A 27,697-nucleotide genomic window follows, 5' to 3' on the forward strand; every position below is an offset into this window, starting at 1 on the left:
GCGGGTGGGGGGGAATAGCAATAGTTCTAGATTTCTTAAAATTCACATTTATTCTGTCTTCTTTCAGTGTCTCCTTTTCTGCTTGGTCGTGCTCTTTGGGCTGCCAGTCGCTTCACAGTTGCTATGTCTCCAGAATTAATCCAGCAATTTCTGCAGGCCACAGTCAGTGGTCTACATGAGACCCAACCTCCTTCAGTCCGGATCTCTGCAGTCAGAGCTATCTGGGGGTAAGTTGATCATGCATTATGATGGGTCTTGGTGGATTGTGAACTAATGGAAGAGGAAAGGAATCATTTGAGGATGGAAGAGCTTGACACAGTTGGTGGTAAAACAGAAAAGTTGATGTATGTTCCAGCGAAGCACACTTTTCTGCATGTCGCTGATGTCAGATCTTGTACATGAACGACTTACAGATCGGTCATCAAATAACTGAAGTAAATCTCACTATTTTTAGTAAACGTTTGAGACTGAATTTTAACTGAACATAAGTTATGATTTGATGGAATCTGTGGAATTCCATTCCATCAAAAAGCACACTGTAGTTTTTTTGATCTGCCAGCCTGCAAATTTGGGACTGTGTGTGTCTGGAACCCAGGATAAACCTTGGGTTAATATAATGTGTTTCCTCAAGGTGGAATTTCACTGTTCCTCTTTGAGTGATTGCTCATGTCTATTCTGTGTTAGGGGTGTGTGCTCACCACATGCACTGGTGCTGGAAGTTTCTCCCTCCGTGGTATCTGTAGGGGTCTGGCTCTGGTGCACTCTGGAGTGGTGTGCATATGCGCCAATGTAAGGGGTGCTGCCAGTCTCCTCCATTCCTCAGTTCCTTATCGCCAGTGACGATACTGGAAGATCTCCTTGCTTCAGCAAGCGCTTACCCAGTGGTTTTTTCTCTTTACTGTTGTAAATAATTGAGATAAGTAGTTTCTTTTTTTTAATGACTAGCGAATTAGAATTGTAGATAAGTTAGATAGTCCCCTTTGGGACTTAGCCCAGAGATGGGGCATACTCTGGTCCCTGGGCTTCAAGCCTTGTGATGGCTGTAGAAAGCCCATGCTGATCAGCAACCCCCATTAAAGTTGCTTGAAATGTTTGGGAGAAGCCCATATTAGCAATAAATGTCGCAAAAAATGAGCTGGACATAAGGCTGAGAGCACTCCTCATGGAGTCGGACCTTGCGCCGGTCTCTGAACCAGCAAAATCTGACACTGCACCGAGAAGGGTGGCATCAGTGTGAAGTGCACCTCTGGCCGGGTCCCAGTCCCCGGAACCAGGTAAGAAGCAGAGGAAGCATGCTGGGCGAGGGCATTCCCCGACATTCTGTGTGGGGAAAAGGAAAGTCCAGAGATGAGCATAGGCCCTTGCAGGGGGCACAAGTCTCCAGAGGCCAGCCAGGCACCTGTGTTGCCAGTTAGGCCCTACAAGAGACCCACCAGCCACCCCAGATAGTGGCAGAGGTCCCCGCACCTGGAAGTCCTGTCCACGCTGGAGGCCTTCCAGACTGCAAAAGACAGCATATCTTTTCTGGTGCCACCAACGCCCCACCAAGATGTAATCATTTCCAGGGGGAAGCTGCCACTGGGACCTGTGTCATGGTCTCCATCTGTGCAGTATTGCTCCCCGGCACCATGGCGGTTGACGTCAAAGTGACAATCCCCCAGGACATGCTTTCAACCTGCCCATAACTGACCGAAGTTCCCAACACTGTTCGGGGGACTTTCGGCACCGGTCCCCCATGGGATGGCATTGCTTTCCTGATGGCCGACGCAGGGCCACAGCGCACTACCAATCCCCAGAATGGCATGGGTCACCAGAAGGGAGAGATCTGTCCTCAGGATGAGGGACCCCATCTGGGCCAGTGCGAGGCCCATCCCCGGCACTGAGGCACAGATTGTTGGACTTGTGACATTGGTCACATGGATCGAGGCAGCGCTCCTTGCCATCCTGTTCTTGGTCACTGAACTCACTACACCGATCTCAGAGCTCTAGGCGTGGATTGCCAGGTTACAGTCGCTGATCTGCTGAGCTCAGTCACTGGTCCCCAAGCAGACAGTTACAGGACCCGGATCCCCGGCACTGGTCCCCCTCTGTAGATGTCAGGATAACCGGCCACGAAGAAGACTTCAAGGCTACATTGGTACCACAGTGGTCTCCAATGCAAATTTCTCCTAGGGCTCAGAGTAGGAGGAGGTAGTGGACCAGTTGGGCCAGGTGCGCCCAGCCAAATCTGGGGGGTCCCCCAGGGCCACGAGCCAGTGTATGGCTTGCCTCATGGCAGTTTTGGAATCCATGGGGCGTTCTCCAGGTGACAGAAACCTCATACTGCTCTCTGTGTCAGGAGTGTCCGAGAGGTCGGTGACAATGTCCCACACGCCCCCCGGTTCTGACTAAGGGTCCAAGCAAGGTACCCAGGAACACCCTTCCTCCACCGGCCTCAGTGGAGGCTACGCAAGTGGGGGAAGTGGGACCACCCCTCCTCCTGCCCTTAGGATCATAGAATATCAGGGTTGGAAGAGACCTCAGGAGGTCATCTAGTCCAATCCCCTGCTCAAAGCAGGACCAACACCAACTAAATCAGAGGGGGCCAACCTGAGCCTGAGAAGGAGCCAGAATTTACCAATGTACATTGCCAAAGAGCCACAGTAATATGTCATCAGCCCCCCCATCCACTCCCGCCCCCTGCTCCCAGTGCCTCCTGCCTATCGGCAGCCCCACTGATCAGCACCTCCCCCTCCCTCCCCGCACTTCCCAATCAGCTGTTTCATGGCATGCAGGAGGCTCGGAGGGGGAGGAGCAAGGGCACAGCAGGCTCAGGGGAAGGGGTGGGAAGGGGTTGAGTGGGGGCAGGGCCTGTGGCAGAGCCAGAGGTTGAGCAGTGAGCACCTCCGGCACATTGGAAAGTTGGCAACTGTAGCTTCAGCCCCGGAGTCAGTACCTATACAAGGAGCCACAAATTTACTTCTGAAGAGCTCCATGTGGCTCTGGAGCCACAGGTTGGCCACACCTGAACTAAATCATCCCAGCCAAGGCTTTGTGAAACTGGGCCTTAAAAACCTCTGAGGATGGAGATTCCACCACCTCCCTAGGTAACCCATTTCATTGCTTCACCACCCTCCTTGTGAAATAGTGTTCCCTAATATCCAACCTAGACTTCCCCCACTGCAACTTGAGACCATTGCTTCTTGTTCTGTCATCTGCCATCACTGAGAACAGCGTAGCTCCATCCTCTTTGGAACCCCCCTTCAGGTCTGAAGGCTGCTATCAAATCCCTGCTTGCTCTTCTCTTCTGCAGACTAAATAAGCCCAGTTCCCTCAGCCTCTCCTCGTAAGACATGTGCCCCAGTCCCCTAATCATTTTCGTTGCCCTCTGCTTGACTCTCTCCGATTTGTCCACATCCCTTCTGTAGTGGGGGGACCAAAACTGGTGTGGCCTCCAGGTATGGCCTCACCAGTGCCAAATAGAGGGGTATAATCACTTCCCTCGATCTGCGGGCAATACTCCTGCTAATACAGCCCAATATGCCATTGGCCTTCTTGGCAAGAAGGGCACACTGCTGACTCACATCCAGCTTCTCGTCCACTGTAATCCCCAGGTACTTCTCTGCTGAACTGCCTCTTAGCCAGTCGGTTCCCAGCCTCTAGCGGTGCATGGGATTCTTCCTTCCTAAGTACAGAACTCTGCACTTGTCCTTGTTAACCTCATCAGATTTCTTTTGGCCCAGTCCTCCAATTTGTCTAGGTCACTCTAGACCCTATCCCTACCCTCCAGTGTATCTACCTTTCTGCACAGCTTAGTGTCATCTGTGACCTTGCTGAGGGTGCAATCCATTCCATCATGCAGATCATTAATAAAGATGTTGAACAAAACCAACCCCTGGGGCACTCCACTCGATACTGGCTGCCAGCTAGATCACTACCCGTTGAGCCCGACAATCTAGTCAGCTTTCTAGCCAGCCCTTGCCGCCTCCTCGTCCTTGTCTGACAGAGCCACAGGACGATGCAACGGTACAGTAGAAGCTGCTGAAGAGGGTGGTGGCAAACCTGGGTTTGGAGGCAGAGGAGTTAGCAGAACCCTCTGACACTTTGATATTTTGGCCTTGGTGGCCCCGTCCAGGGTGGCACTCCCCATTCATGAAGGAATAGTAAAGCTGGTAAAAGCTTTATGACAAACCCCGTTCTATCTCCTGCTCATTTCCAAGCGGGTAGAGAGAAAATATTACATCCCCACGAAGGGGTTTGAATACTTATATTCTCACCCGGCCCCGAACTCTCTAGTGGTTTCGGTGGCCAACGAGAGAGAGAGACAGAGGAAAGGGCAACCAGACCCAACTCCCAAAAATAAGGACGGCGAAAGGCTTGACTTATTCGGGAGAAAAGTTTATTCGTCTGCCAACCTCCAATTATGAGTAGCAACCCATCAGGCCTTACTCGGGAGGCATGATTTCAATGTGTGGCAGTCGATAATGAAGTTTGCAGACTTGCTACCCAACGACTCTAAGCACAAGTTCTTTGCCATCTTAGATGAGGGGAAAAATGTGGCAAGGGCCTTCCTTTCAAGCTGTCTCCAATGTGGCGGACTCAGCTGCAAGATCCATTGCGACGGCCATGTCAACGAGGCAGGTATTGTGGCTGATGTCTTCAGGGCTGTCGACAGAGGCTCAGCTCTCGATCCATGACCTGCCCTTTGATGGCCTGGCTCTGGTCACAGAACAGACGGACACAAGGTTGCATGGGCTTAAGGACTCTAGGGCTACCCTATGTTCCCTAGGCCTATATACACTGGCCCCAGCCAGAAAGCGGTTCAAATCACAGCAGCCTCAGACCAAGCAGTCAACCCAAACAGAGTGCTATCACAAGAAGGGCAGGGACTATAAGCACCGCCAAGGCCAAAAATCCAGCCCTACTTCTCACTTGGGTTCCTCCCGTTACCCCTGGGTAACAAGCGGGTGTTTTGCGGGTGCGCCCGACGGCAACGTCCCAGTCTACCGGCAGGATCCTGTACCTCTTTTCTTTTCCAACCGCCTTTTTTCCTTCCTCCCTGCTTGGGCTGCTATAACAACAGACGGATGGGTCCTCAGCACTGTGGTGGTGGGGTATACCCTACAATTTATTTCTACCCCTCCCTCCCATCCTTCTACCCCATCCCTCTTTGGGACCCTCTTATGAGCAGCTTCTCGTCCAAGAGGTGCAAGCCCTCTTGCTAGTTGGAGCCATAGAGGATGTCCCTGTGCATCCGAAGGGGAAGGGTTTATATTTCCGGTATTTTCTCATACCAAAGGCCAAGGGCAGTCTATGCCCCATTTTGGACCCTTGAGGCCTCAACGAGTATCTTAAGAAGTTGAAGTTTCGCATGGTCTCCCTGGCCTCCATCATCCCCATCCAGGAGATGGTACGCCGCCCTCAACTTCAAGGACGCATACTTTCATATCACCATCTTCCATGGACACAGAAGGTTCCTGCAGTTTGTAGTGGGACAAAACCACTACCAGTTCACAGGCTTCCGTTCAGTCTAGTGACAGCACCAAGGGCTGACCATCTATTCCCCATGTTGTGATACCCAGCGCAGCAGTCTGGGAGCTGACCTTGTTAGTGAAGACAGAGGCAAAAAAGCTTTGAGTACATTAGCTTTTTCCACATCCTCTGTCACTAGGTTGCCTCGCTCATTCATTAAGTGGCCCACACTTTCCTTGGCTTTCTTCTTGTTGCCAACATACCTGAAGAAACCCTTCTTGTTACTCTTAACATCTCTTGCTAGCTGCAACTCCAGATGTGATTTGGCCTTCCTGATTTCACTCCTGCATGCCTGAGCAATATTTTTATACTCCTCCCTGATCATTTGTCCAGTCTTCCACTTCTTGTAAGCTTCTTTTTTGTGTTTAAGATCAGCAAGGATTTCACTGTTAAGCCAAGCTAGTTGCCTGCCATATTTACTATTCTTTCTACACATCGGGATGGTTTGTCCCTGTAACCTCAATAAGGATTCTTTAAAATAAAGCCAGGTTGTTCATCAAGGGTTGTTCACAGGTTTAGGTCCTTCACAGCATTTTGTTGGTGCAAGCCATGTACCAGGCACTGAGTCTGTTGATAAACACATACAAATTGACATTAGTCCCAGTGCAAAGAATAGAGTTTATAGTGGCAGTCCTAGACTCTACACAGGCCAGAGCCTTTCTCCCAAAGCCCAGATTCGAGGTGATGTCAGTTCTAATTGCCCACCTCACCAAGGCTAGAGTATGCCTCAGGCTAATCGGACACATGGCAGCATGTATTTATGTAGTTCGCCATTCACGTCTGCAGCTCAGGCCCCTCCAGATGTGGGTAGCATCAGTCTACATCCCAGCCAAGCACCACCCAGACAGAGTCCTCGTGATTCTGCCACAAGTGCTTACAGCTCTAAAATGGTGTCAAACCCAGTAAACATTTCCAAAGGAACACCCTTTGCAACCCCGAAACCCAGGAAGGTGCTAGTGTCAGATACCTCTGACCTAGGCTGGGGGGGCCCACCTCCGATCGTTGAAGACCCAGGGACTGTGGTCCCGGGACGAGCTCTCACTGCACATCAACATTCACAGTTCTCAGTGGTAGCTGATGACAGAACAAGGAGTAGTGGTCTCAAGTTGCAGTGGGGGAGGTTTAGGTTGGATATTAGGAAAAAAATTTTCACTAGGAGGGTGGTGAAACACTGGAATGCGTTACCTAGGGAGGTGGTGGAATCGCTGTCCTTGGAAATTTTTAAGGTCAGGCTTGACAAAGCCCTGGCTGGGATGATTTAGTTGGGGATTGGTCCTGCTTTGAGCAGGGGGTTGGACTAGATGACCTCCTGAGGTCCCTTCCAACCCTGATATTCTATGATTCTATGAATGTCAGGGAGCTCAGAGCCATCCAGTTGACTTGTGAAGTGTTCCTTCCGCAGCTATCACATCAAGTAGTTCAGGTGTTGACTGACAGTACAGACACCATGTTCTATGTCAACAGGTAAGGGGGAGCACGGTCCTCGGTTCTCTGCCAAGAAGCCCTCTGGCCGTGGGATTTTTGCATTCGGCACGCCATACACATCGAGGCACTACCTTTTCCTAGTGTCAGAAAAAAAGCTGGCAAATCGCCTTAGCAGGCTGTTCTGTTCTCACCACGAGTGGTCCCTCATGAGGAGGTTGTCAGAAAGATCTTCCAGAGGTAGGAAACTCCCCAGGTGGACCTGTTTGCCACCAGATAGAACAGGAAGTGTCTGCTCTCTCCAAGGGCTCCTTTCTCCTGTCTTGGGCAGAGGGCCTGACATACACCTTCCCGTCAATCTCTCTTATCCCCACTCTCCGAAGGCTTTCTTCTGTCTTGGGCAGAGGGCCTGATGTATGCCTTTCTGCCAATCCCTCTTATCGGCAGGACCCTCCTGAAAATGAAGAGGGACAAAGCCAGTGTCATCATGATCACCCCAGCGTGACCCCGCCAGCATTGGTTCGGCATGCTCATGGGATTGGCATCAGCGCCCCCATGAATGCTTCCCAACTGCCCAGATCTGCTCTCAGGATCAAGGGAGGTGACTGCACCCAATCCTCGCCTCCCTCCACCTCACAATGTGGATGCTGTATGGCTGAACCCAGAGGACTGGTGGAAAGTAGAAAACCCTCTACGAGAGTGACTTATCTGGCGAAGTGGAAACGCTTCTCCTGCTGGGTGTTGGAGCAGGGGATCTCCCCGACCCAGTCACCTCTACAGTCCATTCTAGACTACCTGCTTCATTTAAAGCATCAAGACCCAGCCTTCTCCATCAAGGTGCACCAGGCTGCCATTTCAGCCATCCAGGGCAGATCGGTGTTCTCGCATGAGATGATGATCAGGTTCCTTAAGAGCCTGGAGAGACTCTTTCCACCGGTCCCCCAGTGGGACCTCAATCTAGTCCTTTCTAGGCTCACTGGCCCTCCTCTGAGCTGTTAGCCTCCTGCTCTCTTTCACATCTATAGTGGAAAGTTGCCTTCCCTGTGGCTAGTGCTTCAGCATGGCGAGTCTCCGAGATTAAAGGCCTTACATCAGAGCCCCCGTACACTGTGTTCTGCAAGGCCATGGTTCAGTTGCATTCCCACTCGGCTTTCCTGCAAAAGGTGGTGTCACCTTTCCCTATTAATCAGGACACATTTCTCCCAGTTTTCTGCCCGAAGCCTCATGCATCTAACAAAGAGGGGTGCATGCGCACGCTTCATATCAGACGGGCTGTGGCTTTCTACTTAGAGCATACCATGCCCTTCTGTAAATTGACTAAACTTTTTGTTATGGCGGCTGACCGAATGAAAGCCCTCTCAGTATCCTATCAAAGACTTTCATCTTGGATTACCACCTGCATTCGCACTTGTTACAAGCTGGCGCAGGTCGTACCTCCCCAGATAGTGACGGCCCATTCGACCAGAGCACAGGCATCTTCGGCAGCTGTACTGGCAAAAGTCCCTATCCAGGATATCTGCAGGGCTGCAACATGGTCGTCGGTGCATAGCTTCATGATCCACTATGCCATCACCCAGCAGGCTAGAGATGATGCTGGCTTTGGCAGAGCCGTGTTGCAATTGACACGTCCATGAACTCCTACCCACCTCCGGGGATGCTGCTTGTGAGTCACCTAACGTGGAATGGACATGAGCAAGCACTCGAAGAAGAAAAAACGGTTACTAACCTTTTATAATTGTTTTTCTTTGAGATGTATTCCTGATGTCCATTCCATGACCTGCCCTCCTTCCCCACTGTTGGAGTTCCGGCGAGAAGGAACTGAGGGAGGGAGAGGGTCAGCAGCGTCCCTTATATGGGCGCCAGAGCTGGTCCCCTATGGATACCACTGAGGGAAAAGCTTCCGGCACCGATGTATGTGGCGAGCACACACGCAGAACATGGAATGGACATGAGCAACACATTTCTAACAACAGCAGTTACAAAAGGTTAGTAACCGCTTTTTTCACTTTACTCTCATAAATGTACAATGTGAGGAATAACACCAGGGATGGCATGTGCAGAATGGAAGTTAATTTGGATCTCAAATGTAATGCCCTTTATAGTGATGTGCAAGTGGAAGATTTGATTAGAAGGTATAATACCAGTCACTGAAAGCTTAAACAAAAATGTAGACAGTAACATTATAGATGTAGGACTCAAATCATAGTTGCACTATTTATACCTATGCTTTCTTAGTTGAGGCACTAGCCCCAGTTCACTTCACAAACCACTGTGTACTGTGGCACAGAAAGATCCCGCAGAGCTGATTTTCGTGGTGCTTTTAAGAGAGTGAAAATCCCCATCTTCTTCACTGAAGAAGCACAACTGTTCAGCTCTTGATAGGGTCTTCCCCACAGCTACGCAAGGAGGGCATGTTTGCCAATTACAAAATTTTAAAGATCTAAACTAATGTAGAGGATCCATCCATATTGGTTCTAAAAGATTAATAGCAATTTAATTTTTTTTAAATTCAAAATTTGGGTTTGAGTAGGAAAAAAGGAAATACTGGGGTCAGATGGCTAAAACAAAAAATATACAGTTGGGATTAAAAGAGAGAAAAGAAAAAAATACTCTGATCTATGATCCTCTAGTGCTATTGTAAATACTATACTTGTGTGTTTTGTACCATGAATTCCTTATCTAGTTACTGTGACCAGCTGAAGATCTCTGAAAGCACCCATGTATTGCAGCCTTTCCTTCCCAGTATCCTGGATGGACTGATCCACTTGGCAGCTCAGTTCAGTTCAGAGGTCCTCAATCTTGTGATGGAAACACTTTGCATTGTCTGTACAGTAGACCCAGCATTTACAGCAAATGTGGAGAACAAAATTTGCCCCTTCACCATAGCAATCTTCCTCAAGTACAGTAATGGTATGTGCCCAAAGTGTCTTTTAAATATTGATCTGTCTTTGCTAATGGAGTCTGGTCAAGATTAATCTCCTGCAGGTTACCTGTAAAATTGACATTTGAAGTGTGTATTTAAAATGTACAGAATGACATTTTTGGAAATACATTATCTTTAGATATTAAGCCCAGAAGGAACGATTATCATCTAGTCTGACATCCTGTATAGCACAGGCCAGAGAATTGTGCCTGTTGATTCCTGTATTTAGCCCATTGGCAAGTCGTTCCAAAAATTTGCACTTTATTTCTAACCTGAGTTTGTCTAGTTTCAACTTCCGGCCATTGGATCTTGTTCTGCCTTTGTCTGCTACATTAAAGACCCTTCTGCCATCTAAATCTTCTACCCACATAAGTGCTTATAGACTGTGATCAAGTTCTTTTAACCTTCTCTTTGATAAGGGTTTTGCAATAGCTTTCTGCACTATTAGTGAAGTATAAGAACTGGTATGATATGCAGTTGTGTGTGAAAAGAGAACTTTCTTCCACCAGGAATAATGTAGGGGGCAGGCTGACTCATAGGTCAGAAGAGGGCATTTTGTATATAAAAGTATGGCTCTTACTGTCCTGAAGTAATAAGTTGAGGTATTAAGTCATTCTGAGGAAGCCGTACTATTTTTGCATTCAAGTTTCCCTTTGTTTCCTTAAATGGAGTTTATCCAATAAAATCCCAGATTGGTTTACTCTTAGCTGTGTGTTACAGCATACCTTGTTGCCTGAAGCCATCCTCTTACTAGATTTCTGTTAACATTGCACTGTCATCAGTCACTAGTGTGTAGACAAGTCTGCATCCATTGATGAAGGTGGACAGAACAGGTTTTCTAAGGTTGCTCTCATAATCTGAAGTGTTGAATGTATTAAGCTGTTACCCAAGTACTGTGCTGCCTAAATTCTGTTTGAGTCGGTAGAATAAATAGGCAACCTCTGCTGAGAGTGTGGCATGTGCAATAGATGTCAGAATTGACTAAAGAGGTGTTACTTATTAGTAACTAGTCCTGTGAGAGGTACCTCTGAATGTATACACTTCTGGGAATTGGGCTCCCTGCTGCCTTGTGCTCAGAACTCCTTAGCAAGCTGCATCACTTGGTGGAGGCACAGGTGCCCTCTCAGTGTTGAATGTTTGACTGGGGTTCAGGGGAAAAGAACTGAGGCAGAAGCTAGTACATTCCCTTATATGACCACAGCAGTGTCCAGAGACATATAAAGAATTATGAGGAAGAGGGAAAGGCAGGCAGGAAGTGTGCATATACAATTTCACTATCTTAGTATATATTTTTGTTGCCACTTTTTGGAAATTGTAGCAGGCAGTGGAGTCCAGGTCAGGGGTGAACTGAGGAACTGTTAATTTAAAAGGAGGCAACTGACAGAGTGGGAGTAGTCTAGGGCTGGCTCATCACTCTGTAAGCTTTGTAAGTGTCCTTGTGTGGGCCAAATTGAGAGATAATTAGGACTGGGTGATTAACCAGTTAATGAGGGGATTCAGCTCATCAGTTGGGGATTGTTAAATGGAAGACAGGGAGAGGGAAGAAAGGGCAAAGAAGATCAGGATCTGAGAGGTGAGATCTCTCCTTCCTCCCTGTGCCTAGGATGTATGCCGAAGCCGGGGAAAAGCCTTTTGGTGATGGGACATTAAGCTGCATAGGATATTGGGAGTAAAGTACACTGGTGAACTTACATAAGAGCACATGAGTACTGTTTGCACAGAGTAATTCAGGGTGTGCCACCCTGTGACAAATAGGGGCTTATCCAGGATTTCTCATTCCAGTGTAGGCAAAGGACCAGAAAGGGGAGCCGATGAGAAAGCACAGCAGACTCGGCAATATGGAGGAACTTCTGCACTGGGTAATTGAGCAGAAAAAGGAGTTACAGAAAACCTTCCAGGAGTTTTAACAGAGCCAGCACACAAACAGTCCTTGTTATCCTAGACAAGCCTCCACTTGTCACGGGGTGAGCTCCCGCACCCTGACTTTCTTTTGTAAACAGTCCTCACACACACTTACGTAAGTTGCCCGCAGTGTACTTTATTTACAGTGTCATATGGAACTTCATGTTCCATCTCCATAAAGCTTTTCCCAAGCTTCAACATACCCCCTTAGATAAAGGGAGGTGAGGAGGAAAGAGATCTCACCTCTCAGTTCCCGAGTTTCTTTGCCCTTCCTTCTGTCTTTGTCTCCCATTTAACGATCCCCAGCTGAATCCCCTTGTTAATTGGTTAATCACCCAGACCTCATTAATTATCTCCCAGTTTGGCAGGGATGTTTACGAAGTGCACAGAATGGTGAGCCAGCCCTAGGCTACTCCCACTCTGCCACAGGATGCCAAGTCCAGCAAGCAGTGTATTAAATTCCATGTAGCCATTCTGGAAATCTCCACAATAAAGACATTCTGATAAGCCACGGAAGTGGAATTAGCCATGATGGAGTGGGCCCTCGCTAAGGCATAAGTCTATATAATCTTTAATCCACTCTCAGTGTGTTAGTGGAGATGGTATTCCCCTGATGCTGTTTACTATAGACCACAGTCAGAAACTATTCAGAAGGTCAGAGACTATCTAAATGGTTTGGACCTCGGATCCTTTTAACATCTAATGCAGTGTTTTTTAAACTAGGGTCTGTAGGCCCCGCTGATCAATTCGTCCCTATGTTGTAGGGGGATGTCCCAGATGGGTCTGGTTTTGGCTTGGAACCAGATTTGGGAACCATGGACAGCACTGCAGACTTCCCCTTTTTTAGGACTCAAGAAGGCCTCTTGTGATCATGCTCAGTACTGGACCCATGAGCTGCCTGTTCCAAGGCACCCTCTTGAAGGGCTCACTGCATCGGGAAGGCCTGGAGATGGGCCTGCCATTCTTTTTGAGCCCCTGGTGTAAAGGCTTTGACATAGCTGGCAACACTCAGAAAAGTGTCGATCTCCAAGGTAAAGGAGGCATATGGTGTAGGCATCAGATGCTGGAAAGACAGTGGGGCAAGAGGTACACTGCTTAAACCCCTCTTTTCCATAAGACTAGGATCAGCCATGCCATCGCCAGGCTGAAGTGACTTAAGGTCAATTATACAACAGCGTGTAAAATCTAAATGAAGATTGTAAGAAATAAATCGCATGAAAATTAACTATATAAAATTGATTATTTTAGTCAAGTCACAAATCCAGAGTCCTAGACCGAGAGCAAGGTGTGTATCTCTGTGATGTGGAGATAGAGAAACTGAGTAGCAGGATGCATTGCTTTATATAACTTTGCCAATCATACATTTAACTTAGCAAAGACATAACAAGATCCAGTGGATGGAAACTGAAGCTAGATAAGTTCAAACTGAAAATAAGCACACAGTTGTTTCTGGGAGGGTGATTATTAGAACAGCCTTCCTAGGGACACAGTGGATTTTCCACCTCCGGGGATCTTTAAATTGAGATTGGATGACAAAGTTATGGACTTGATGCAGGAATCACTGAATTAAATTATAAAAGGAGTACTTGTGGCACTTAGAGACTAACAAATTTATTTGAGCATAAACTTATATATATGCTCAAATAAATTGGTTAGTCTCTAAGGTGCCACAAGTACTCCTTTTCTGTTTGCGAATACAGACTAACACAGCTGCTACTCTGAAACCTGAATTAAATTATATCACCTGTTATGCAGGAGGTCAAACTAGATCTTTATCATCCGTTCTGACCTTAAAATCTATGCATTTACGTCTCTAGCTCTTATGGTTGCAATAAAAATGTTTAAAATATGAGCTTTGTAATGTAGTAATGCCAGCCTGAGTCTCCAGACACCCTTAATCATTATAACTGTATAAGAGAAGTTTCAGAGTAGCAGTCGTGTTAGTCTGTATTCACAAAAAGAAAAGGAGTACTTGCGGCACCTTAGAGACTAACCAATTTATTTGAGCATAAGCTTTCGTGACCTACAGCTCACTTCATTGGATGCATAAAGTATAAGATAAATGTATAAGAGAAGTTTAACCTGTCATTAAGTTTGATAGCTGTATGTAAACTTCAACTATTTTATTGTAGAATATCTTAACAGAAACATCAATTTGTTCTGCTTATTTATTGTTGATATTGGGTAGCTATCCAGTGACGTAACTGAGTGCTGGTAGTTGTTTGGGTTGCCTGAATGAGGAATTCAAATGCGCCACCGCCAAATTTTAAATTAACTCGTTCCCATTCTGAAAAAAATCCCCTTCCAAATACTGAAGCCCTAAACTGCTTCCTGTATACCAAAAACCATAACTGTTTTCCGTGTATTTCTAGGTGCCAAAGCTAGCGTTCCCTACCCAGGTGTCAAAACTTCCAACTTTCCCCTGACAATTTCTGTGGTGTAGTTAAACTTTGTCACTGTAAAATTCTGCCCCAGACTGAAGGCTGCAATTTTGTGGATGGCATAAAATTGAGTTCAATACTAAAATCATTTGTATTAAACATTGTACTTACTGCCCTGGTCTGGGGGACGATGAAGGGCAAAGGGGTGAGGGTGAAATGCCACATTATTCCCAGTTCCCTATTGTATCAGATTTATTGTGCAGCATGATACTTGGTTCCTTGGCTACAGACACAAATATACTGAAAGTCTACCTTCATGCACAGAATTGTTTAGTAAATGCCATATAGCCATACAGAAACTGACTGAATTTTCTTCCGATTACTTCTAGTTGCTTAATGAGGCTGAAAGTAAACTGGATGTTCCAGTAAAGACTATTCGTGTAACTTTCTGTAATAAAATTTGTAGTTTACCTTATTGAAATGATAGCAACAAAATTTTAGACCAATACTCATTAGTTTGTCTTAGTAACTGGTGCTTTCTCACTCTAGATCCTGTTGTTGCCTCTCTCGCCCAAGATATCTTTAAGGAGCTAGCACAGATAGAAGCCTGCCAGGGTCCAATGCAGATGAGACTAATCCCAACTCTCGTCAGCATCATGCAGGCTCCTGCTGATAAGATTCCAGCAGGGCTTTGTGCAGTAAGTACTATGGCAAACGATGGTTTAGCTGCAGGTTGGGTTCTTGCTGCACCTATTAAAAGCATTGGCTTTATGCCATTCCATCAACCTGTTTTGGTATGAAAAGAGCAAGAAAGGAAGCTCATAACTACTATTGAGCGATGTCTTCAGTGACTGAGATCTTTCTGTGGGAAAGAGATCTCCAGGTTTGGAAGAAATGCACATCATAGTCTTTTATCTCTCAGTTGTCTGTCAGCCTTCTTCCAGTCCTTACAAAGTGTCGTTAGCTCTTTCTTACCATTTGAAATAGTGCAACCTATGGAAGTAAGTTTTCTCACAACAGGGCATTCTCCAGTAATGCATGTTACATGTCATGAACATGGTACATGCACAGTTTTTAGAACCCAAGCTGTACATATCCTTCCATGTGAGTTTGCACCTTTGTGTACACAATGAAACACCTCACATGTAACTGTGTATATGTAAAATATATAGGATCATGCTTTATATTGAGATTCCATTTATAAAGCATTAATTCATGATTAAAATATTTATAATAACCAGCAGAGAGGAGTATATGTTATACCTGGTTATAAGCACATAAGTAGAAGGTGGTTTTATGTCATTCTAACTGGCTGTTATGAATAAGGCTGCATGTCTGTCACGGAGGTTATGGAAGTCACTAATTCTGTGATTTTCCATGACTTTGGCAGCGGCCGGTGGGGCATTTTGGGTGTGGGAGGGGGCTCAAGGATGGGGTGGGGAGTTGACATGCAGGATGGCGCTTACCTCGGGGGAGGCTCCCCAGAAGCAGCTGGCATGTGTCTGCAGCTCCTAGGCAGGGGCCCAGGGGGCTCTGCATGCTGCCCCTTCCCATCTGGCGGGGACAGCGCGCAGAGCTCCCCTGCCTTCCCTCCCCCTAGGAGCTGCAGGGACACATGGAGCTGGGTAGGGAGCCTGCCAGCTGCACCAACCCTCCCCCCAGCACCAGTGGGGGTTCCGTGCCATGCACCCCCACACACCCCCCCAGCACCAGTGGGGGTCTGGGCTATGTGCTGCTGCCTGCTCTCCCTCCTCCCCTCCCCCCCCAGAACCAGTGGGGGGGGCCAGGCCACGCCCCCAGCACCGGCGGGGGGTCTGAGCTGTACTCCCAGACTGCCCCCGCAGAGCATCCGTGGCCTCCTGGCCCAGGTTTTAGTTAGGGATATAGTACAAGTCGTGGGCAGGTCACAGGCTGTCAATTTTTGTTTACTGCTTGTGACCTGTCCAGGACTTTTACTAAAAATACCCATGACTAAAACATAGCCTGAGCAGTCTATTGATCTGTCTTACTCTGACAGTTGATTAACCCTTTATTATAACATGCATTATTAATCATCATCCCTTTTAAAATCGAATGGAATGATATAAAGTGTCATCATAGATAAATTTACATATGCACTGTCACACTTCCCAATATTAAACTAAAATTTGAATTCACTAGTAAGGGGAGTCAGTTGTTCTGCACTAACTGCCAGAGCAGGGGCATTTGTGGGTAGTGTCACATGTGATTTGAATAGTTACAAATGGAATGACTACATGCATATTTTTCATGTCGCTCAGCCCAGCCTTTTGAGAACTTGCTTGCGTGTTGAGAAGCACTTTTTAAAATAACTGATTTTTGTTGAATCTCCTTTTGTGCTTTCTGCTGGTTGAGGAAGCTGAAGAGCCCTACTCTTACATTTTAAGGGTGCATAGTTGATGAGAGGAAGAGATATTCAGTCCTCCTGCAGTATTTATAAACGTCCTTTCTGGTTTGGCCTTGGTTCCTTTAGGTGAATCAGATTAATGGAAATGTTTCACCACACAAGCTTTTTAAAATAACTTCAGGTGCAGCTGTATACCAGCAGAACAGTATGTTGTCAAGGGTGACTGTGAAAAGTACCTTTGCTGTGGGCTACCTGCTATCTTCAGACCTCCTTGGTACTTGTGTTTCTGAGGCATGTTACAGGGGTAAAAGCTGAAAAATCTGCTTTGTTTTCTTACAAAGCGTAATCCATCCTATGAAATGGGCATGATCAAATCCACTTGGATACACACAACTGATGCTAAAAAGCTTCCTTATTTGAAAAAGGGGGTTTAAAAACTACTTGCTGCTGAACGTTGGCCTTCACCTGCTGCCGAAATAATGTGTTTCCTGTACAGGGAAAGAGCTGCTGCTGAATGCTCCATCTGTTGTCATTCAGCTGCCTGCTCCATATCTGTCAAGTGCTGGTGACTGGCAGCAGAGGTTTGATGTGGGTTGGGGGTAGAAATGAGGCTCTGTTCTTAGGAAATCATCCTTATAAGACTCCTGTTCAATCTGCAGTGTGTATGATGGGTGGCATCTCCGGCACTCACTAGAAACCAAAGCATTTCTCCAACATTTGAAAAGTTTTCAAGAAAACAAACTCAAACACCCCTCTCCCTCCCTCCCTTCTCCTCCCCCCCCCCCCATGTGAGTGAGGCACCACAGGAGAATCTGCACTGTCACTGTTGTGTGCCCTCCCCCCATTATCAGGTAGGCCTTCGAATCTCACCCTGCCCTCCCAGGCTTTGTGGAAATGCTGAGTTACAGTGCAGTGACTGCTGTTTAAAAGAGCTTCTATTTGTGTGCTTTCCCCTTTCAGACTTCTATTGATATATTAACCACTGTTGTGAGGAATACGAAACCTCCTCTTTCCCAGCTCTTGATCTGCCAAGCATTCCCTGCGGTGGCTCAGTGCAGCCTGCACACGGATGACAATGCTACCATGCAGGTAACGTCTATAGGGAAGGGGCAAGGAACTGCAGGGTCATGTCAGTCCAAAGCGTTGGATGACACAAGTCAGTCAATTGACATGCTTTATCTAGTCTTTAAGGCAGAGGGGGGCAAACTACGGCCTGCGGACCACATCCGGCCTGCAGGACCCTTCCCTGTGGCCCCTGAGCTCCTGCCAGGGAGCGGGATCAGGACAGGACCACAGAAGAGCCAGCCCAACTCCCAGAAGCATGGTGAGTGGGCAGAGGCTAGCCCCTGGCCCCTCCCCTTCTGCTCCCCTCCCTCCCTGCCTCCCTCACAGTCACAGTTCCCCCAGCACCTGGGCAGCATGGCTGCAGCTCCGCCTGGGCAGCACAGCTAAAGTGTGGCCAGACCTGGTGCTCCAGGGCAGCGTGGTCAGGGGAAGCTCCGGGGAGGTGAGGAGCAGGGAGGGTTGCAGGGGGATGGTCAAGCCCCCTGTTGCCGGGACAGGGGCAGAGCAAACCAGGGCCCCCATCCACCTCCAGAATGCTTGGCCCCTGTTCCCAGCACTCAAGCCCAGACAGGGAGAGAGCCTTGCCCAACTACCAGGGAGAGCAGCCAAACAAGCAGGGGAAATCTACAGGGAAAGGACTGAGATCCCCTTTCCCCCACCCCACAGGTTACATGGGGTGGGGAGAGCAGGGAGGGTTGGATAGGGGGCGGGGGAGGCTCCAGGGATGGTCAGGGGGTGGGGAGCAGGGGGGATTGGATAGGGGATGGGCGTCCCGGGGGAATGGTCAGGGGACAGAGAGCAGGGGTGTTTGGATAGGATGCAGGAGTCCCGGGGGGGGTGGGGGGGGTTTGGATGGGGGTGGGAGTTCCGGGGGGCTGGAATGGGGGCAGGGGCCAGGCCACATCTTGCTGTTTGGGATGGCATAGCCTCCCCCAGCCTTCTCTACCTGGCCCTCCATACAATTTCTGTACCCGATGTGGCCCTAGGGCCAAAAAGTTTGCCCACCCCTGCTTTAAGGGGTCATTTTGCCTTGTGGGGGCTCAGTCTGACCCCACCAGCAGCTGCACTGGTGGTTTGCCAGAAGCCTGAGTGCTATTCCTATCTTTTATAAATAATTGCTGCCATCTTCATTTTGGTGCCTGTGGTGAGTTTTGCTAACCCTCCTTTTAACTGGCAGGGCAGGACCAGTCTTGGTCTTTTCTCTTTAGGACTCTGGAGCATGCCATGAACATGTCCCTTTTTTCTCTTGTAATTAACCTGCCTGGCAGAGGCTTTCTGTCAAAGCAGCTTCAGCCTGGGGAGCCCAGGCCTTGCTTCATAGTAAGCAAGTCTCCTGTTAATTTGAGTGGGGGAAAACAGGAGGCAAGGGGGAAAAACAGATTTGATCCCAGTTCCCCTCTTGCACCTGTTGACAGCATTTATCAAAGGAAAGTGGCTAAAGAAGCAGGGCGAGTGGAAATGCTCAGGCAGGCTTCACTGCCTGCTATTGGTCCCTGATTTCCTCGGAACACCTAACTCTCTCTGAGTAGTGGTTGCTTTTCTGCCGCTCCCCCATCCTGGCCAGTTCCTGCCTCACCATATTTTCTTCCTTTGCCCCTCCACCATACTCCCAGAGCCTTTACAGGTGAGTAGGGAAGGGGCACGAGCACCTTTTGTGCTCCACCTACCGATAGCCCCTGCTGCTGCCTGAGGAGGTCATCATAGCAGCTCTAAGCAAGGAATTGGGACTTTCAGGGTTATAGGAAGCAAGGCCTTTTGAGCCTTCCAGCTTCTTAAACATGTTTGTGAATAGACCAGGGTGGGTCAGTTACTCACCGTGACCTTCAAACAGAGAAAAGCAACTTTGTGGTTCCAACTTCCGTTTCTCACGTGGGTGGGCCCATGGAAAGAGGTCACGTTGAGCAGTGCTCCAGCGAGAATAAGGTGAATACGGTATGCCGGATTGCTGAACTGCAATCTTTTTTGAAACAGAGCGCTTTACTGTAGAAATCTGGGTCATGTTTGCCCCTCATGCTACTCTCTAGCTACCCCGGACTCTAGCTGTTTGGACTCTCTTGGAATGTATCTGCATACTAGATTAATGAAACAGAATTGCAGATACTTGCACTCCAGGTCTTCTGAGCACTGGATTTCTCACAACTGCCACCATTTTACCCATCACACACATCTTGTTTACTAATTCTTTCTTCCTGTTTAAAGTGCTTTGTGCTGTGGTGAAATGGGTTTTCTCCTTGGTTACTTGGGGGTGCCCACAACATATAGTTGGTTTTGAGAGTCTGACAGTTCTAACACAGTAATTCTCTCTCTTGTATTCAGAATGGTGGTGAGTGTCTGCGTGCATACGTCTCAGTAGCACTAGAACAGATTGCACAATGGCATGATGAGCAAGGCCACAATGGGCTGTGGTATGTCATGCAGGTGGTGAGCCAACTCCTGGATCCACGGACCTCAGAGTTCACAGCTGCCTTTGTGGGCAGACTAGTCTCCACACTGATTTCCAAGGCAGGAAGTGAGCTGGGAGAAAACCTGGACCAGATTCTGAGAGCAATCCTTAGCAAAATGCAACAAGCAGAGACACTCAGTGTAATGCAGGTGAGCAGGCTGGGAGGCCACTGGAAACAATGGTTCCAAGTTTCAGGAACTAAAGTATAAGTTTACATTACATGCCTGCGAATCCACTACCTATGCAATTGCAGATTCTGGGTATGCTACAAAAATGGCTATCCTGTGGACATAGTTTCCTGCCTTGAGGGATCAAAGGAATATGAATTTAAAGCCTTTCATCACGTATGTTGTAAGCCATCTCCTGACTTTGGCACTTCTTACTGAAATTTCAGTTGAGGTGTACTTGAGATCTAGAAATATCTCTTAGTCTCTTCTAGAAGTTGAGTGGTGTTTTCTTATAGAACAGTAAGTAGGCAAATATCAAGTAGAAGTAAAGAGATGGTGTTACCACTATATAACACAGTAGTGAAGCCGTTACTGGAATACTGTGTCTTGTTTTATTATCTGTTACACAAAACAATGCTGGTAAACTAGGGTCATTAAAATATATTTTAATGCAGCCAAATGCAAGGTCATCTAAGAAAAAAGAATGTAGGCCCTATCACAGAATAGGGGGACTGTGTCCTAGAAGCAGTGACTCTGCAGAGGGTATAGGGATCATGGTGTATTGCCACAGCATCCCATTGGGAGCTCATGTTCAGTTGGTGAAGAGAGCTAATGCAGTCCTAAGATGTATAAACAGGAAGATTTGATAGCATCTGGATTTTTAATATAGCACTCAAATGCATAACAAGATCTAGTTTCTGGAAGCTGAGACTAAATGGATTAAGAGTAGAAATAAGGTGCACATTTTTAACAGACGATAATTGACTGTTAGAACAACTCACCTAAGGATGATGTCTTCTCCATCAATCAAGATGGGAGTTGTTTCTAAAAGGTACTCTAGCTCAGTGGTTCTCAAACTTTCTACTAAGGCAACCCACCAACTACATTTTGTTCTTTTTGGGGGACCCACCATTATTCCTGGTTCTCCTCAGCCCTCCAAGCCACCTGCTTGGCTCCTCCAGCCCCATTGCTCTCACTTTCCCACCTCTGACCCCTCTTGGAGCCCCAGCTGATCCCTCTCTCCCTGCAGAGGGGCTGTGATTGCTACTAGGCAGTTGACTAGCCACTCGCTGGCTCTGGCCACTTTCTCTGGACTACTACTGCCCAGATCCCTCTCCCTACGCTGCTATCTGGGGGAAGTGAGAGCCCTAGGGTGGAAGGGAGCGCCTCCAGGACACATGCAACCCACTTAGACCCTTCTGTGACCCACTAGTGGATCCAGGACCCTCCACATGGGAAACACTGCTCTAACTCCACCAGAAGTTACTGGGTTTGGTGCAGGAATAAGTAGGTGAAATTCTGTTTGTGAAACTAGATCATCATAATGATCCTACTAGCCTTAAAAATCTATACATTGTTAGTGCTGGAGTGTGAGGAAAAATAAGATCTTCCTAGGTCATTACTTTTATGCTCTACCCTACCCTGTCTGAAGCCCCTTAATACAGTGTACGCCAAATGTCCTTTATTTTGCTGCCTGCTCAGGAGGAGAGGAGGTGTTTTTATGACAGCTGTCCCCAAGTATAGCAGTAGGGTAGTGAGAGGGATAAAATATTCCTTTTTAAGAATGTAAAAGCATTTGTTTGCAGTTGCTAACAGCACCTTTCCCGTTGGTCAGTTGCAAAAATCTCATCCTCGTGCCCACTGAAGTGGGACAGGTGGAGATACTTGTAGTCCTGTGACTTCTGTAGTGCACTTTTCAGGTCAGTGTCCCAAGACGCTGGGAATCTGAAGAAGCTGTGCAGCTGCATTCTAATCAAACAGTCTATTTAAAAAACTTAGATTCCTGCTTTTCTTATTAAAGTTTAAGAATATTGTTCATTTTTAACTGCTTGGTCTTTGAGTCAGAACCTTGGAAAGCTACACCGTGTAACCAAAAACTGAAAGTTTTAGGAAGGTGGACAAAGCTGTTACTAAGCCAGGTGGTTCATCTCCACTGGCGAAATGCTACTGGGTTGGGTTTCATGAGAAGGGGGAATGAGTATAGTCTTGCGGTGAAAGCACTGGGCTAGGACTTGGGAGATAGACTTGGTGTATGTCTGTGGGCAAGTGACTTAATGTCTATGCCTCAACCGGAAAAGGGATGAGAGCCTTTCTCCCACTCTGTCTCTCTTGTCTGTTTAGGTTGGAAGCTCTTCAGGGTAGGGGCTGTCTCTGCCTATATGTTACAGCATCCAGCACAATGGTGCCCTGATCTTTGTTGCATCTTCTAGGTGCTACCGTGATATATATCATTTTTTCTGGTGGAGAGCCCAGTGCCAGCTCTCCTGGTTTAGTCATTTTTGTCCTTGCTTTAGGAGGGCTTATGGGTTTCAGATGCAGGTGAGTAGTTTAATTTGTCCTGTCTCGTTCTATGGGCTAAATAAGGTGGCAAGCACTCGCTCCTACTCTAATTCACTTGCTTTCTTGGCTAGTGGACAGGCTTGCAGAGATCTGTATGCCTTTTAGTGTTAGCAAACGCATGAAGCCTCCGGGGGTTTGGTAAAGAGAAAACACTTAATTGTTAGGTTATTACATATGTACAGCTAGTGTTCTTTTTTCTTTTGTAGTCCTTGATCATGGTATTTGCTCACCTGGTTCACTCCCAGCTGGAGCCCTTGTTAGAGTTCCTGAGTAGTCTCCCTGGGCCAACTGGCAAGCCTGCTTTGGAATTTGTAATGGCTGAATGGATGAGTCGGCAGCATTTGTTCTATGGACAATATGAAGGCAAAGTCAGGTAAGATAGTTCATAAGCCAAATGCTTGTACTATCTCTACAGCATATTAGCTGCTTGCCCCGTTATATTTTGTAGCTAGGTGCACTTGGTGGTGGGGTAAATTGTAAGCCAGCTGGAACAAGAAACCAACTCTGCTCCAATGCTGGACTGAAATCTCTTCCTCCTTTGCTAAATGGCAGCTCTGTATATGGAGAGGTAGGAAAACAATTGCAGAACTGGAAACAGTCTGGGTTTTTTTCCTCTTACTGCCTCATCTTTTTTGTGCAAGAGCAGATGCCCAGCTGACTGTAGAATGTACTTTAAAGAATTCATAGGGAAGGAGTTGGGAGAGATTTAAAATGCGAGAACTGGTGAACACAGCTCATGGAAGTGATTATCATTTATATTTACTGTTTCAAAGCACTGTACAAGGTAATTGTTCAGGGTTTCTCAAAAGATGTTAGGTGTCTTCACAATAGTGTAATAGAATCCACATAATCAGTAGGGACAAGAGGAAAATCAACTGAAATGTGATACCCTGTCTAGAATTGACTTTTCAGAACTTCAATCTCTACACCTGTTTTCCCAGTGAAAGCTGGGTTTTAGTGCTTGATACAGCATCCAAGAACTTGAAGTGTGTTGTCAGCTTAGATTTAAGTTGTGCCTCAACTGATCTCATTGCATTATAGAGGAGGGTTAAACCTAACACTCACCAGATTATTAAACTTATTTTTCTTCGAGTACTTGCTTGTGTTGATTCCATTCTGGGGGGGGGGGGGGGGGTGCGCGCGTGCCCGCATGCAGTTGTCAGAGATTTTTGCCTTAGTGGTATCTGTAGGGTTGGCTGTGGCGCCTGCTTGAGTGCCATGCTCATGCGTTGGTATATTAGGCACCACCAACTATACGCCCTCTCAGTTTCTTATTACTCCCCATGACGGTTGGAGCGCTTTGTCTTACAGATCACAAGAGCATTAGCAGTTCTTTACAGCTTTTGTTATCTTCTTTGTACATAGTTTGTAGGTATTTAGTTAGCCATTAGGTCAAGTGTTAGGTTAGCTGGTAGTTAGAGTCCCGGCTGTCTTCAAGTCACCAGGGCCTGGTGAAATGCATCCTAGAATACTCAAGGAATTGACTGAGGAGATATCTGAGCCATTAAGGATTATCTTTGAGAAGTCATGGAAGACTGGAGAGATTCCAGAAGACTGGAAAAGGGCAAATATAGTGCCCATCTATAAAAAGGGAAATAAGGACAACCCGGGAAATTAGACCGGTCAGCTTAACTTCTGTACCTGGAAAGATAATGGAGAAAACATCTAGAAGATGAGAAGCTGATAAGTAACATTCAGTATGGATTTGTCAAGAACAAATTGTGTCAAACCAACCTGATAGCTTTCTTTGACAGGGTAACAAGCCTTGTGGATAGGGAAGAAATGGTAAATGTGGTATATCTTGACTTTAGTAAGGCTTTTGGTACTGTCTCTCATGACCTTCTCATAAACAAACTAGGGAAATACAACCTTATAGATCCTCTATAAGGTGGGCACATAACTGGTTGGAAAATGGTTCCCAGAGAGTAGTTATCAGTGGTTCAGTCATGCTGGAAGGGCATAACAAGTGCGGGGATCAGTTCTGGGTCTGGTTCTGTTCAATATCTTGATCAATGATTTAGATAATGTCATAGAGAGTACACTTTTAAAGTTTGCAGATGATATCAAGCTGGGAGGGGTTACAAGTGCTTTGGAGGATAGGATTAAAATTTCAAAATGATCTGGACAAACTGGAGAAACGGTCTGAAGTAAATAGGATGAAATTCAATAAGGACAAATACAAAGTATTCATTTAGGAAGGAACAATCAGTTGCGCACATAAAAAATGGGAAATGACTGCCTGGGAAGGATTACTGTAGAAAGGGATCTGTGGGTCATAGTGGACCACAAGCTAAATATGAGTCAACAGTGTAACACTGTGTTGCAAAAAAAGCAAACATCTTTCTGGGATGTATTAGCAGAAGTGTTGTAAGCAAGACACAAGAAGTAATTCTTCTGCTCTACTCCATGCTGATTAGACCCCAACTGGAGTATTGTGTCCAGCTCTGGGTGCCACATTTCAGGAAGGATGTGGACAAATTGGAGAGAGTCCAGAAAAGAGCAACAAAAATGATTAAAGGTCTAGAAAACATCACCTATGAGGGAAGATTGAAAAAACTGGGTTTATTTAGTCTGGAAAAGAGAAGACTGAGAGGGGACATAAGTTTTCAAGTATGTAAAAGGTTACAAGGAGGAGGAAGAAAAATTTTTCTTAACCTCTGAGGATAGTACAAGAAGCAATGGGCTTAAATTGCAGCAAGGGAGGTTTAGGTTGGACATTAGGAAAAACTTCCCAACTGTCAGGGTGGTTAAGCACTGGAATAAATTGCCTAGGGAGGTTGTAGAATCTCCATCATTGGAGATTTTTAAGAGCAGGTTAGACAAACACTTGTCAGGAATGGTTGAGATAATTGGTCCTGCCACGAGTGCAGAGGATTGGACTGGATGACCTCTTGAGGTCCCTTCCAGTTCTATGATCCTAGGATCAGGTACGGCGGCATCTTGATCTGGTCTGTTCCTCCTGGCACGACCTGGGACTGTTAATAAACAAGATAAAGTCAACCTTATCCACAGTGCAGTGCATAGAATTCATTGGAGTGGTCCTAGACTCTACTCGTGCCAGAGCCTTCCTCCCTGAGGTTCAGTTCCAAGTCATGGCGGACTTCACCGTGTACATGCAAGCCCACCCTCCCACCACCGCTCACACATGCCTGTGGTTATTGGGACACATGGTGGCCTGCACTTACTTGGTCTGCCTCAGGTCCCTGCAGGCGTGGTTAGCATTGGTCTACATCCCCAACTGGCACAGCATGGACCGGGTGGTCCGGATTCTGGCCTGTGGACTGTCTGTCTCACCTGGTGGCAGGATCCTACATCGGTGTTGGCAGGAGTCCCCTTTGTAGCTCCTTCCCCATCGGTAACACTCATCTCCGATGCATCGGCGCTGGGGTGGGGAGCCCAACTGAGCGATCTCAGCATGCAAGGTCGCTGGTCCAGTCACAATCACTTCCTCCATATCAACATCAGGGAACTCAAAGCGATTCGCCTGGCCTGCCAAGCCTTCCTAGCTCACATAGTAAGCAATGTGGTCCAAGTCCTAACAGACAACACAGCAACTATGTTCTAAAAAGAAAAGGAGTACTTGTGGCACCTTAGAGACTAACCAATTTATTTGAGCATAAGCTTTCGTGAGCTACAGCTCACTTCATCAGATGCATAAAGTGGAAAATACAGTGAGGATGTTTTTATACACACAGACCATGAAAAAATGGGTGTTTATCACTACAAAAGGTTTTCTCTCCCCTTCCCCTACTCGAGGGTAGGTCAGTTTTGGCCCAGGACATAAAGGTCAGGTTCCTCAAGGGCCTTGAGCGCTTTTATCTATATGTCAAGGACCCCGTTCTTCCGTGGGACCTGAATCTGGTGCTGTTGTGGCTCATGGGTCCTCCACTTTGAGCCTCTGGCTTTCTGCTTTCTCCTTCTCCTGTCCTGGAAGGTTGCGTTCCTGGTCGCAGTAACATCTGCCTGCTGGGTCACCGAGATTAAGGCGCTCACCATGGAATTGCCCTGTGCTGTCCTTTACAAAGACAAAGTCCAGATGAGGCCACACCTGGCCTTTCTGCCCAGGGTGGTCTCTCAGTTTCATACGAGCCAGGACATTTTCTTACCTGTCTTTTTTCCAAAGCCACATAAGTTGGAGAAGGGAGCGTAGGCTGCATTCCCTAGACATCTGGAGTGCATTAGCTTTCTACATTGAAAGGACCAACCCATTCTGCAAGTTAATGGAATTGTTCGTCGCAGTGGCCGACAGGATGAAAGGTCGTCAAAGACTTTCTTCTTGGATCACCGCCTGCATTTGCTACTGTTATGATCAGGCGAAGGTGTAACCCACGGTGATTGTAATGGACCATTCGACCAGGGCGCAGGCCTCTTCGGTAGCCTTTCTCACCCAAGTGCCTATCCAGGACATCTTTAGGGTGACCACCTGGTCGTCTGTCCATACGCTCACGTCCCACTACCCACTTACCCAGCAAGTCTGGGACAATGCTGACTTGGGTAGAGCAGTACTACAAGCTGCCAAACTGTGAACTCCAAGCCCACCTGCACTCAAGGGGGCGCCACAGCTGACCCTACGGATACCGCTAAGGCAAAAGTCTCTGACAACTTGGCACTTGGGTGCACACATACCTGGAATGGAATTGACATGAGCAAGCACTCAAAGAAGAATAAGTTTAATAGTTTGGTGAGTGTTAGGTTTAACCTTCCTCTATAATGCAAAGAGATCAGTAGTAGCACAACTTAAATCTAAGCTGAGAACAAGCTGAGTAACAAGAAGGATTTCTTCAGGTATGTTGGCAACAAGAAGAAAGCCAAGGAAAGTGTGGGCCCCTTACTGAATGAGGGAGGCAACCTAGTGACAGAGGATGTGGAAAAAGCTAATGTACTCAATGCTTTTTTTGCCTCTGTCTTCACGAACAAGGTCAGCTCCCAGACTGCTGCGCTGGACATCACAGCCATCACAGGGGAGTAGGTGGCCAGCCCTCTGTGGAGAAAGAGGTGGTTAGGGACTATTTAGAAAAGCTGGACATGCACAAGTCCATGGGGCCGGACGCGTTGCATCCGAGAGTGCTAAAGGAATTGGCGGCTGTGATTGCACAGCCATTGGCCATTATCTTTGAAAACAGTGGATGTATTGTTTCTTGACTTTAGCAAAGCTTTTGACACGGTCTCCCACAGTAT

At 47.1% G+C, this 27,697-nt stretch overlaps 1 protein-coding gene across 6 annotated transcripts in view; it reads left to right on the forward strand.

Annotated features, from left to right (window-relative positions):
* Positions 1-27,697, forward strand: part of IPO9 (importin 9) — a 204,363-nt gene that overhangs the window by 119,540 nt on the left and 57,126 nt on the right. For all 6 annotated transcript variants that reach the window (XM_073320215.2, XM_073320210.2, XM_073320212.2 and 3 more), the window contains 6 exons: positions 68-227; positions 9,617-9,843; positions 14,689-14,837; positions 17,465-17,593; positions 19,886-20,161; positions 22,726-22,892. In XM_073320215.2, coding sequence (XP_073176316.1) covers positions 68-227; positions 9,617-9,843; positions 14,689-14,837; positions 17,465-17,593; positions 19,886-20,161; positions 22,726-22,892 — 1,108 coding nt within the window. The remainder of the gene's footprint in view (positions 1-67; positions 228-9,616; positions 9,844-14,688; positions 14,838-17,464; positions 17,594-19,885; positions 20,162-22,725; positions 22,893-27,697) is intronic.

Source organism: Lepidochelys kempii, chromosome 21 (genome assembly GCF_965140285.1).
Source record: "Lepidochelys kempii isolate rLepKem1 chromosome 21, rLepKem1.hap1, whole genome shotgun sequence".
Lineage (NCBI taxonomy): Eukaryota > Metazoa > Chordata > Testudines > Cheloniidae > Lepidochelys > Lepidochelys kempii.